Consider the following 12,948-nt stretch of genomic DNA (forward strand, 5'->3'; position numbering starts at 1 on the left):
AAAAAGCTGTCTTGTCTTTCAGGGGTTTGAGGAATCTGTTTCCTTCCACTGATGCACTTTAATTTTCTCTTGATAGACACAAAAGCAGTTTGGATGGACACCCCAAGGGAGGTCAGTTATGGCATGGGCATTGAAAGAGCTGTTTGCTGACCCATGGGTGTCCTTGCTTGTAGGCTCAGGGATCCATGTGAGGCACTCCCTGTTGTGCGTGAGGTTCTTTCAATCTTCCTGGCAGAGCTGTCCTTCTGGCACAACAAGCCAGGGTGATTTCTTCTGTGGGGGGCTGCAGGTGGCTGGCCAAGGTCTCAGGAAGGAATCCCCATGTGCACACAAATCCATTCTCTATCTGCCTATCCCATGCATGGTGTGTGTTAGCTCGCTCTGCTTCTCACTCCTTCATGCCCATCCCTCATGCCCCATATGGAGCCTTTGTGAATTAGAAAAATCCAGTATTTTGCATAGACACAGCTCTGTGGTGCATGGCTTAGTGATCTGACGGTGGTTTTTTTTAAAAATTTTTATTTATTGTTATTTTATATTATTCTATTTTTATTTTACTTTAAGTTCCACTATACGTGTGCAGAATGTGCAGGTTTGTTACATAGGTATACGTGTGCTGTGGTGGATTGCTGCACCTATTGACTTGTCCTCTAAGTTCCCTCCCCTAAACCCCACCCCTCAACAGGCTCTGGTGTGCGTTGTTCCCCTCCCTGTGTCCATGTGTTCTCATTGTTCAACTCCCACTCATGAATGAGAAGATGTGGTGTTTGGTTTTCTGTTCCTGTGTTAGTTTGCTGAGGATGATGGCTTCCAGCTTCATCCATGTCCCTGCAAAGGACATGATCTCATTCTCATTTTTATGGCTGCATAGTATTCCATGGTGTGTATGTGCTACATTTTCTTTATCCAGTCTATCATTGATGGACATTTGGGTTGGCTCCATGTCTTTGCTATTGTAAATAGTGCTGCAATAAACATATGTGTACATGTGTCTATATGGTAGAATGATTTATGTTCCTTTGGGTATATACCCGTAATGGGATTGCTGGGTCAAATGGTTTATTTCTGGTTCTAGATCCTTAAGGAATCACCACACTGTCTTCCACAATGGATGAACTAATTTACACTCCAACCAACAGTGGAAAAGTGTTCCTATTTCTCCACAGCCTCGCCAGAATCTATTTCTTCTTGACTTTATTTTATTTATTTATTTATTTTTTAAGATGGAGTTTTGCTCTTGTTGCCCAGACTGGAGTGCAATGGCATGATCTCGGCTCACTGCAAACTCTGCCTCCCGGGTTCAAGCGATTCTCCTGCCTCAGCCTCCCAAATAGCTGGGATTACAGACATGCACCACCATGCCTGGCTATTTTTGTTATTTTTAGTAGGGACAGGGTTTCTCCATGTTGGTCAGGCTAGTCTTGAACTCCCAACCTCAGGTGATCCACCTGCTTTGGCCTCCCAAGGTGGTGGGATTACAGGCATGAGCCTCTGTGCCTGGCTGCTTCTTGACTTTTTAATAATTGCTGTTCTGACTGGCATGAGATGGTATCTCATTGTGGTTTTGATTTGCATTTCTCTAATGATCAGTGGTGTAGAGCTTTTTTTATATGTTTGGTGGCCATGTAAATGTCTTCTTTGGAGAAGTGTCTGTTCATATACTTTAGTCATTTTTTAATGGTTTTTTTTTTTTTTTTTTGGGTTGTAAATTTGTTTAAGTTCCTTGTAAATTCTGGATATTAGACCTTTGTCAGATATGTAGATTGCAAAAATATTCTCCCATTCTATGGGTGGCCTGTTCACTTGACCTGACAGTGTCTTTGTGTAAAGACAAACTTTTTCTTTTATCTGGGTAGACATAACCAGCACAAACCAATGACAATGGGTTAATGGTAATGGTAATATCATCAGGCTCTACTTAAAAATATTTTGCTCATAGACTTTTAAAATAATATTTAATTAATTATGATTTATTTATGATTTTTATTTACTTTTATTTTTATGAATTTTTATTTTAGAACAGTTTTAAATATACAGAAAAATTGCAAAGATAATAGAGAGATCTTATACAGCCTGCACCCAGTTTCCTGCATTATTAACCTCTTACATTAGCTTGGTACATTTGTAACAGTTAATGAACAAATATCTGTACATTCTGAGCAGCGAACATCCACACGGTATTCAGATTTCTTTAGTTTTTAATTGAATGTCCTTTTTCTGTTCCAGGATCCCATCTAGGGTGCCACATTACATTTAGTCATCATGTCTTTAGACTCCTCTTGGCTGTGATAGTTTTTCAGACTTTCCTTATACGCTAGTCCCTCTATTTCCAAGGGGGTTGGTTCCCTCAGGTACCAAAATGCTCAGAGGTTCAAGTGCCTGATATAAAATGATGTAGTATTGTCATATAACTTATACACATCCTCCCATATACTTTAATTCACTTTTGATAACTTGTAATACCTAATACAATGTAAATATTAACTAAATAGTTATTATATTATTTAAGGAATAATATATTAAGTAAATAATAATTTCAATAGCAATAAATTTTAATAATTTAATTTTATTAAAATAACAAAATTTTATTAAAATAACAAAATTTTATTAAAATAATAATTTTAATAATTTAATTTTAATAATTATAATTAAGTATAATAAGTAGTTATTGTATTGTTTAGGGAATAATGACAAAAAAGTCTGTGAATGTTCTCTACAGATGCATTTTTTTTCTGAATATTTTCCTTCTTTAGTTGTTTGAATCCATGGAACCCATGGATATGGAGGCTCAACAGTATTTGGTGCCTTTGGCTGTTTTGAAGAGCGCTGGTCAGGTGTTCTGTCACAAGTTCTTCAAGTGGTTTATCTAATGTTTTCTCCATGACTAGACTTGGTGTTTTAGACTGATTGTTTAATAAGTTTTATTTCTGTTTAGGTATGGTAAGGTCAACAGATAAGGAGACAAATGCCATTGTAAAGAGAATTTGTTACCCACAGTTCCCAAGAGAGGGCTTCCATGTCATGTTATGGGGCCGTCTCGGGAAGCACTGGTGTCAATTAGGAGGTGGGGGTGGGACATTGTGGGCAGGAACCTTTGTGGTGGTTTCTGCAAGAAGGAACAGGCAAGGCAGGGTAAGCAGGGTTGGGACTGACTGGTCTGAATGATTTCGGGGGGCTGGAGCCTAGGGGCTGCCTAATACCTAGTTGCCTGGTACCAGGCCCTGGGGTGATTAGGCCCAGTGGAGAGTGGCCAGGGGTGTGAAAATCCTACAAGGGAGGTAGTTGGGGTGTGGACTCTGGATTGGCCGGTTTGTGTTTTAAAAGCACACCCCTGGAAGGAGGACTTTCCCTGAGGAGTTGGGGGTTCGAGGAGAGTGGGGCAACAAGGGAGACAGGAGGCCAAGGTCAGGTGACTCAGGCATACTATTGGTTGTCCAGAACTAGCTGTGTTGGGCACATGCATGTAGGGCAGATGTTACAGCATCAAGTTTATGGAAGCTAGAAACATGCCTACTACACAGAGCAAAGTGACATTTTCATGACATCATATCAAGGGCACACACTGTCAGCACAACTTCTCACTGTTGAGTTCGACCTTGATCATCTGGCGGATCAGGCTCTCCTTTTGTAGACACCGCTTTCACTTGATGCCCACCTTTAACATTTATCTCACAGGTTTGAAGTTTTACATGCATAAACATACATGTAATTTTCCTGGGTCTTGATATTGTAGAAGAATCAACCTGTTGATTGTGAGTTCTAGTTCTTAAAGGTGGTGCCCTCTTTGGGGTGCATGTCTCCATAGAATGGAGTCTTGGGCTTTAGGCAAGCCGAGTTTATAGGGGAGACTTGTGTTTGAACATCCTCACTGTTCCCTAAAATGGTAGTGCTTTATATACTTCCAATTGCTGACTAAACATCTAAATAGATACCTGTGGCTCTGTCAAGAGTTAGGGCTGATCACCACTGCAATGAGACAAGATATATCCAATAACTTAGCTTTGAGTCAAAATACTCAGAGTGGTAGCCTATTTTCTACATATAAATGTAAAAATTCCTGGTTACAGCTCTCTAATGTTGGTGGAGATGATGAGAAATACATAAATTTCCCTGCTCTGCTTTGGAAGATCCTGAGTTGGGGAAGGCAGGACATGGAGTCAACTGGTGGATGATTCACCTGCATCTCTCTTTTCCCTATGCCTCAGGGTCTAAGTCACAGAACTGTCTGTGGAACTCCCTCATCGACGGGCTCACAGGGAATGTCAAGGAGAAGCCACGGCCAACAATTGTCCATGACCCTCGACCCCCAGAAGAAATCCTAGCTGATGAATTGCCACAGCTGGATAGCCCGGAAGTCTTGGTGAAGACATCCTTCAGGTTTGGTGGATTGCAACTCAATGTGTTCCTTCTTATTTGCTTGTGGAGTTGTTTCAATCCAGTTAGATGCATAGTCAGTGTGGACAGCAAATTACTTCATTTCTTTGCACTGAGTAAATTAGAATTGATGAAGGAGGGTTGGAATCAATGCTAGCTGGACTTCTGGCTGGATTTCCTGAATGTAGTGAAGATCTTATCAGTAGTTAAGTTGCTGTTGGTATTTAATTGGTATTGGCATTTAAATGCTGAGGCAAAGGATTTACTGATGTTGGCAATTTGAATTGGATTAATGGGTCTTTTGCTTCAAAGGAGGATGACGCATCCAGATAAGGGCGTAGAAGAAAAGCATGTGTTGGGAATTAATTCAGTCCTGTGTCTTTAGAGTCTCTTGCTGGGGGAAGGTCTCCAGTTGTAAAAGATGTAAGAGCTGCTGCTGACGGAAATGAAGCGAGAATTTTCTCATGTTTACCAGGTGGCTGTTTACTCTGTTCTAGTTCATCCTTTAGCCTTGCATCTTCCTGCAAGGTCTCTTATTTTCTTTTGGTATTGTACTCCATTTTCATTATAACTCTGTCCCTTACCTTCTCACCCATATTAAATAAAAACCAATCTGAGTATGAATGTGGTATAAAAAGGTGATTTTTTTTTCCCTGAATGGGTCTTTCAGACTCACATTTGAAACAGTATATTTACAGTACTACTGGTTTCAGAAATTAAGACTCGATCATTTTTCCAGATTGCTTTCTGCCCCTCCTTTCTTCCTGTTATATCAATTTTACTTCTTTCACTTTTCTTTCCACTGTAGACTTTCATACTCTCTACATGGTTAGCAGAACATATAAACCTCATTTTTCTTTCCCCGTAAACAATTCAGACAGCTCTTGGAGTTCCATGAAATAGATTTGAAAAGTGTACTCTCTTTTGCATCCAGGTGATATGCGTAATTCCTCAGTGAGAGCCATTTCATTGTGTGAAGGTTCTTAGTGTCTATTGAATTATAGATGAGTTCAGAAAGGAGTGATAAATAGGGGTTTGGATTTCTTTATACAGTGTGACGAGTGCATTGGAGAGACAAGAATTGCAGGCAAATGCTGTTTTTATTCCTACTAAGGGCCTGGTTATTGCATCATAAGGTTTTGAATAAACTAAAACTCACTCACCTGGAGAGAAGTACATCTTATGAACCTGCAATTCTCAGCAAGTGACTGTGATGAAAGAGGGAACTGTGAATGGCTTTCTCTGTCTATGTGTTCTCGGCTTGGAGCATCTCTTATGGAGTCAATCTCTTCTCCTAAGGGTTCTTATAGCTACTCTTTTCACCCCAAACCAGGTTCATCATCTTCTTCGATGAACGGGCAAAGAGCTACTGTCATGAAAAGAACATCTTATTTGCTCACTCAACTCCTTTACTATCATCTGTTTTGTTCGCATTCTCTTGGTGCTCTTTAATAGAGAAAATGTATTGATGCCCATGAGCGTCATTTGATCTGTTAGTTGTAACATATAGCAGTGTCCTGGTTTCTGAAAGAGATTAAGTTATACATTGAATATCAGGACTTATTTCTGTTTCCTTGTAACACTTGGTGCTGTAGGAAGAAGACTGCAGGTGCATGCAGGTATATGCCAACCCTTTAGCAATTGAGACAAGAAATCCATTAGTATTTATTTATTTATTTATTTATTTATTTATTTACTGGTACCCTTAATACAACTGTGTACTTACTATTCTGTAGCTATCCTTTCTTCCAAAAAAGATGGTTGATTTTGATGACAATGCTAAATGGTAAATATTCTCTTCTGCAATTGTCCTTACCTGTGGTGGCATGATCAGCTGTGAGATTTGTTGTGCATAAATTACTACAAGTAAACTACTCAGGTATGGGAAGAGTTTATCAATGAATAAATCAGAGCAGAATCAAGGTTACCTTACAGCTCCTCTGTAGGGCCATTACCACTGAGTGGTGCCATCATAAGTGTTAGTGATAGCTTTCATTACTTCCTTCTCTTTTTCCTTGGTCATACTTGGAGGGTATTTGGAGTTTAGGGCTAGGAAATATGGTCATCAGCTCTTACCAAACAAGATACAAGTGACAATGTCAATAAGCCCAATGTGCCAAATTATCAGGAGGTCCAGTCTTTTCTTGGGGTTCTTGACCCTCACTATTCTCAAGGACCCCCAGCCTTATTGACAGTGGTTCAGGAATCATTGCTTATCCTGCTATGCCTTTTGTCCCTTGCTAGGGAAATGAGGTCTCATGTTGAGCGTGGACTTTCTGACCTCAGTGAAATTAGGCATTTTTGTCACCAACCTAGATTACCTCTTCCTTGTGATGTCTCCTGTCTGTGGCTTCTGTTGTCTTTTCCTGACCCTTGGCCTCAGCATAACCACAGTTTTTCTCAGACATATTCTAATAATGTTGATTCTCAAAAGGAAGGGGTTAGATACTTAATTCCACTTTCCCCAGAAATCTTTTCTAGCTCTCTATAAGGTGGAGGCAAATATATACAAGCTACCACCAGGACAAAATGTGTGTACTTGTTTAATATTTGCATTTAGTATTTTCATTTAAGTAGTTCTTTTCAGAGCAAAGGGACAGTCTGCTCTAAAGCTAAGTTCTACTTTCCATTTCCAAATATATGAATTATTTACATGTTTATCAATGATGGGTGTTTTTCAAAAAAATTTCAAATGTTTTTATGTTTCAGTCTCCACCAGACTCCCTGTTACATCAGCAATAACTGTTCTTATTTGCCAGGCTTAACCCAAAAAACTGAAGGATTCTGTCCATTTTAGAGATGAAGAAACTGGCCTGGAGAGAGAAAGCCTATAAAAAATTGCTGGTGGATTGCTGGTCTCCAATGCAGCAGCAAGGAGTGGCTTGGGAAAACTTTAAGTCTTACTTTATCACCCCACCCCAAATAAGTATATCATCTATAAACTCACATAAAAAGCATACTCGTGGTTCAAATGCAGCTTCAAGACATGTCCCTGGGCCTTGTCTTCCAATCAGGCTGCGATCCCTAAGTATGGCCTGCAAACACTCTAGATTGTCGCTGGATTAATGTCAGTTACTAATAATGCCAGAGGGTATAGCTGAAAGTGAGAATTTGACACACTGACTTGGAAATAAAGATTTTGAAAAATGAAGGCACCACCTTTCTTCCCCAAGTGTTGTGTGCTGATAGTTGAGGTTTGTGCAAATGCCATCTCAACTCTGGGTATGGTCCCTGACAGTCTTCCCTCTTGTCCCCTTCCTGGCTGGGCAGTGCTGATGAGGCAAATACTCTGTGTATTGGGGCAGACAGTTTAGCAGAGTCTTGGGATGAAGCTTCCAGGGCTTGAGGGGAAAGTCTCCTTGTGGCTGCCCAGGTTCAGATCCCAGCTAATATTGCTGGAAGGCAACACAGTTTAGTGCTTAGTTGTACTAAGGGCTTTAGTCTTTACTCTCCAAGAAAGGAACAGTTTAAGCTATCCAGGTGGGAAAATTTGACTTCTGATAGTGGCTGTACTGGGTTTCAGTTCCAACTCTATTACCCCTGGCCAATTGCTTCATCTCTTCAAACCTCTGTTTTTTTCTCCTCCCCCCAAACCCGCAGCTTTATAAAGGTATAATTGACAAATAAAATGTGTATATCATTTACAATGTAAAATAATGTGATGTTTTGTTGTATGTGTACATTGCAAAATGATTAAATCAAGCTAAATAACATATCCACTGCTTCACATAATGTCTTTTTTTTTTTTTTTTTTGGTGGCAAAACCTCTGTTTTCTTAACTGTCATACTAAGGTTGGGCTTGAAGAGTGGTCTGATGACTCAAACTTGAGTGTGCATCACAATCACCTGGGGGGGATTGTTAAAACAGATTGTTGGGCTCATCCCAGATAGAGGTGGGGCCCAAGAATGTTCCCTAACAAGCTTCAGGTTATACTGATGCTGCTGGTCCACGATCACACCGGGAGAACCACTGCACTAGGAGAGATTTAGGAGTGTTTTGCTATGCTAATTTGAGCGGGTCACTTACCTATTGATATGGTTTGGGTCTGTGTCCCCACCCAAATCTCATCTTGAATTGTAATCCCATATGTCAAGGGAGGAATCTGATGGGAGATGATTGGCTTATGGGGGCATTTCCCCCATGCTGTTCTTGTGATAGTGAGTGAGTTCTCACAAGATCTGATGGTTTTATAAGCTTCTGGCATTTCCCCTGCTTAATCTTCTCTCTCTTGCTGCTATGTGAAGAAGGTCCTTACTTCCTCTTCACCTCCTGCCTTGACTGTGAGTTTCCTGAGGCCTCCCCAGCCATGTGGAACTGTGAGTCAATTAAACCTCTTTCCTTTATAAATTACCCAGTTTCAGGTATTTATTTATAGCAGTGTGAGAACAAACTTACCTATTCTGGCCTGTTTTAAAATCTTTGAAATGGGGATAAAGAGACCCCCTTCCCGGGGTTTGGGGAGGATTTAAAGGAGATAATGCATGTGAATGAGCCAAGCACAGTGTCCAGCACCCAGAACGAGCTCAGTAAGTGTTAATTTGGTATTCGTGCTCAGCACTCACTGGAATCCTTGTATGCCCTTGAGCCTACACATACAAAGTTAAATAGGATCAAACATGGGTTTTGTGGCTCCACGTGCAGACACTGTGGGCCCTGAAAGCTCACTAAACTTGTGGCATGAAAGGTCTGTTTTCAAAATCTGAGATTTTTGAAAAGAAGAAAGTGGGAGCCATAAAGAAAGAAAAAGGCTTCAGTGCCTGGAAAATAGACACTCCTGGGAACTCACCTTGGGTGCCTCTTTCCTTCTTTCTCATATTTTATCCCTTTAAACCTGTTGCTCTGCTTAGCTTTTCTTAAAAGAGGATAGAAAATAAATTGAACCTGGGGCTAAGGAAGACAGACAAGTCCATCTAGTCTGATTAGTCACAGGAATCTCAATACCTGCCACTAGAGGACCCAAGAGAACAGGAAAGAGCTGGCTGCTGAGCGAGGTTTCTCTCCCCAGCCTCTGGTGTACACATTCCCAGAGGTGGGAGGGACCTGGCTCAGATGGCACCACAAGTAAGAGAAGTGTTTATTGAGCATCTAGTGTTTATTGAGCGTCTGCTGTGTGCCAAGGACTGTGCATTCATTTGCTCATTTAATCCCCCCAAACCCTGGCAAGTTGAGTATTATTTTCCTAGTTGTACAGGTCAGGAAACTGAGGCTCAGAGAGATCAAGCAGCTTGCCAAAAGTCACCCAGCAGGTGGCAGAGCTGGAGATTTCAACCAAGTCCACCTAGCTCTACAGCCATGCTCCTTCAGCATATTCTACTAGCACCACATAACCTTGGACTTCATGTCTCCGGATTTGTTGTTGGTGAAAAAAGATATGGTGTGATTGGTTATACTAATTTGAGTGTGCACTTTGGATATATAGTTTGAGTTATATTTTGATACATATTTTATGTATCCTATAAGACTGGCCCTGTTCTATTGCACTGAATCTTTTTCTAGTCTAGACTTATGTTTTCAATCCACCTACCCCTTTTGGATAGAAGCCATTGAAGGCACTGCTTCTCAAACCTTATGTCTAAATGAATTCCTTGGGGAATCCTGTTAAATGCAGATCCTGATTCAGTAGGTCTGGGGTGCAGCCTGTGAATCTGCATTTCTAACAAGCTCCAACTGATGCAGTGGTCGGAGGACCACCACCTTCTGTGTGGTGAAACATAGGCTTTGGAATCCCACAAGTATGAATCTGTAAACAATCTTTTAAACTACATAATTTGAGTAATGGTTTTGTTCTCTTTCCTCGTTTTTCACATGCAAACAGTAAAATAACGGGCTTTGGGGGCTGCTGTTAGGATTAAGTGGGCCAACGAAGGTGACAGCCTCTAAGTCTTTCTCACTCAGTTTTTAAAACCCTGTTTGGGAGAAGATTGATCCTCTACACCCCCAACTCTTTCTTTTGTAACTGGGTTATGCAATGGGTCCCAGCCAGGGAATATGAGCCCTATGGATGCTTTGTGAGTGATACTGGCTGTGGGCCCGACCTCTTCGGGCAGTGGTGGAAATTCTGAAGCCACTCAGTGCATTGCCCATCTCAGTTACTTTGCCTTGAATCATGTGACTCCCAACACAGGTTGAGTTGCCAGGTTTTGATAATTTTGCACTTGGAAGAATCGTGTGCTTACTCCCTACAGAGTCAGTGGGGGCTTGGTGAGCTTCTCTTCCCACTTAGAATGGACTTATTTGGGCTTTGGCAAAGGCTTTCTAGATTCTATAGATAGCTTACTAAGAATATGTTCCAGAGAGCAGAACCGCATTGAGCCAACACCCTCAGCTACGGATGAGATTAAGGCCTTGTCAGATCCCATTTAATGGATTGCATTTTCCATGCAGAATTAAATCGTTGAACTCATCCTCATTTTGGCTTTTGGCAGTCATTTTTCCACTAGGGGCTGCTGCCAAAATGTCAGTTTCTGACTTGATTACTTTCAGGAAATGTGCAATCTGGCTGATGATATGGCATGGTGTGGGGTAGCGTCCCCTGGAGCTTCAGCCCCTCCCTAGGATGAATCATGGGTTAAAATTCCCAGTTAACTCATAGGAAGTCTGGTCACACGTACTCTTCTATCACTGAGTGTTGCTCACCCACTGGAAACTTCTGGGGACACCTACTCTCCTGACTTAGTGTTGCCTTCCTGGAGTTATTTTTCACCTTTAGTCTTTGCAAATCCAAATCATTTGCCAAGGGGAAGAATGAAAGAATGAATTCTGAGAATTTTTAAAGCCTAGAGAAGTGTTTATTGCAACCTTGGCTTCACATAAAGGCAATGTTTAGGTCTCTGTAAGTTTTTAGAGACAGATTTTTCAATGTTAAAAAATGACCAAGTATATATGAGGTAGACACTATTCCTCTTGCATTCTTTTTGGTCCTCTCCCTGGTATTTTGGGAAGGGAGAGCTTATCTCTGTGGTGGCCATGAGAATGTACCTTTCATATCTCTGATCACAGAAAGTGAACTTGACCCATGGTCTCCTAGCTTGTGTGGGGGAAATTTATCCCTGTGATGGCCGAGGCTGTGCATCCCAGAGGAGCCCATTGGCATTGACTGAGCATGGCAGGGACCCTAAGGTCAGCTGTTCCTGGGAGACATGGAACTCCTCTGATGGTGACTTTGGTGTTCAGACTCACTAGTGGCCTTGCTGAACTTTCTTTAGAGCTGCAGTACAGTCTCAGATACTTCTACCCAACTTTCTTTTACTGGGAGTCAGACCTGCATCCAGTTCTGATGGCTTTCTCAGCCTCACTCAGCTCTTTACTCATTTATTTTTACAGATTTTACTCCAATACATCTCTTGTATGTCTAATCCTGTCTTGACATCTGCTTCTCAGAGAACCACAGTCTCCCATCACACTGCAGTTCTCTGCTGGTGCACTACTTCTAGCTTGGCGTGGGGGGCATAGCTCCAATGCTACTGGCATAGATATTCTGGGCCAGTCTCTCTATATTTAATTTTATATTTGATACTGTATCTTCCCTATGGGCTCTAGTGGGAGGGAACATGGGGCAAGTCACAATTTTCTTTAGTATCTTGTACTTTTATTGCCTTACAGGGGATTTTGGGGAAGCATTGAGATTAAAGAAACTACAACATAAGGAGAAAATTGTAATTATACTCAAAATATTATTGTTTTCATTGTCCAAGAAATGTTCACAAATGTTGAACTCCACACAGAAGGTCTGCTGATGGACGCCTCTGGCTCCTAGCCAGTGGGCTTGTCTCCAGGGCTGACTCCCCCTAGAGAATGCATCGTTTTTCCAACCAGAGCACATTCGTCTCAGGCCGTTGAGAAATCCAGGCTTCCACCCCCGGGAATGTAGCTCATCTGAGGTGTCCTCAACCCCTCAGCATATGCCTCAACCACAATAAATTTTAGCGGCACATTTTACAAAGTGTGAGTTATTCATCCTAGAATAACCCTCAGGAAGCTTTCAGTGCTGTTGGGTTGGGAGGAGGAGCGGGACACTCCTTCTGGAGCTTCCACCTAACTCACCCTGCCAATGTGAAGTGTGGATAAACTTCTCTATGTTTCCTAATTAGCAACAGGAACTGCTGTTCCAGCCCACATAAAGACCCAAAATATGCAGGGAATCCCTGAAGTTCTCTCTGAATAAAGGAAGAAAGTGTGAAGATTTGAGATCAGCTTGGACCAAACTACCCCTGGGGGTCAGTGTGGGGTACAAGGTAAATGCACTTCTCGTCTTCAGTTGCATAAGCAGTAACTTCATTGTACACAACCTGTAGACTCACAGGGAAGAGATTTTCAATAGAGTACTTGATGTGTGAAGGTAGCACCAAGAAGCTATGAAGGTGGGAGCAGCAGAGTAGAGGAGACTGGCAGTGAGCTCATGGGTGTAGCCCAAGGTCAAGGGTGCTCTGTGCTCTCTTGGATACCTCCACAACTGGGCTGCCCAACCTCCTATCCACGTGCTGTCTGGACACTACCATTGACCCATAGTAGCACATCCCACATTATTCTTATTCATATTTTGCATTAGATACAAATTTTTCTGGGTGGCAGGG

General features: G+C 41.6%; 1 protein-coding gene across 4 annotated transcripts in view; it reads left to right on the forward strand.

Annotated features, from left to right (window-relative positions):
* Positions 1-12,948, forward strand: part of PDE1C (phosphodiesterase 1C) — a 634,171-nt gene that overhangs the window by 120,278 nt on the left and 500,945 nt on the right. For all 4 annotated transcript variants that reach the window (XM_073008991.1, XM_007981671.3, XM_007981674.3 and 1 more), the window contains exon 3: positions 4,206-4,377. In XM_073008991.1, the coding sequence (XP_072865092.1) occupies positions 4,206-4,377 (172 nt within the window). The remainder of the gene's footprint in view (positions 1-4,205; positions 4,378-12,948) is intronic.

The sequence above is a fragment of the Chlorocebus sabaeus genome, chromosome 21 (assembly GCF_047675955.1).
Source record: "Chlorocebus sabaeus isolate Y175 chromosome 21, mChlSab1.0.hap1, whole genome shotgun sequence".
NCBI lineage: Eukaryota > Metazoa > Chordata > Mammalia > Primates > Cercopithecidae > Chlorocebus > Chlorocebus sabaeus.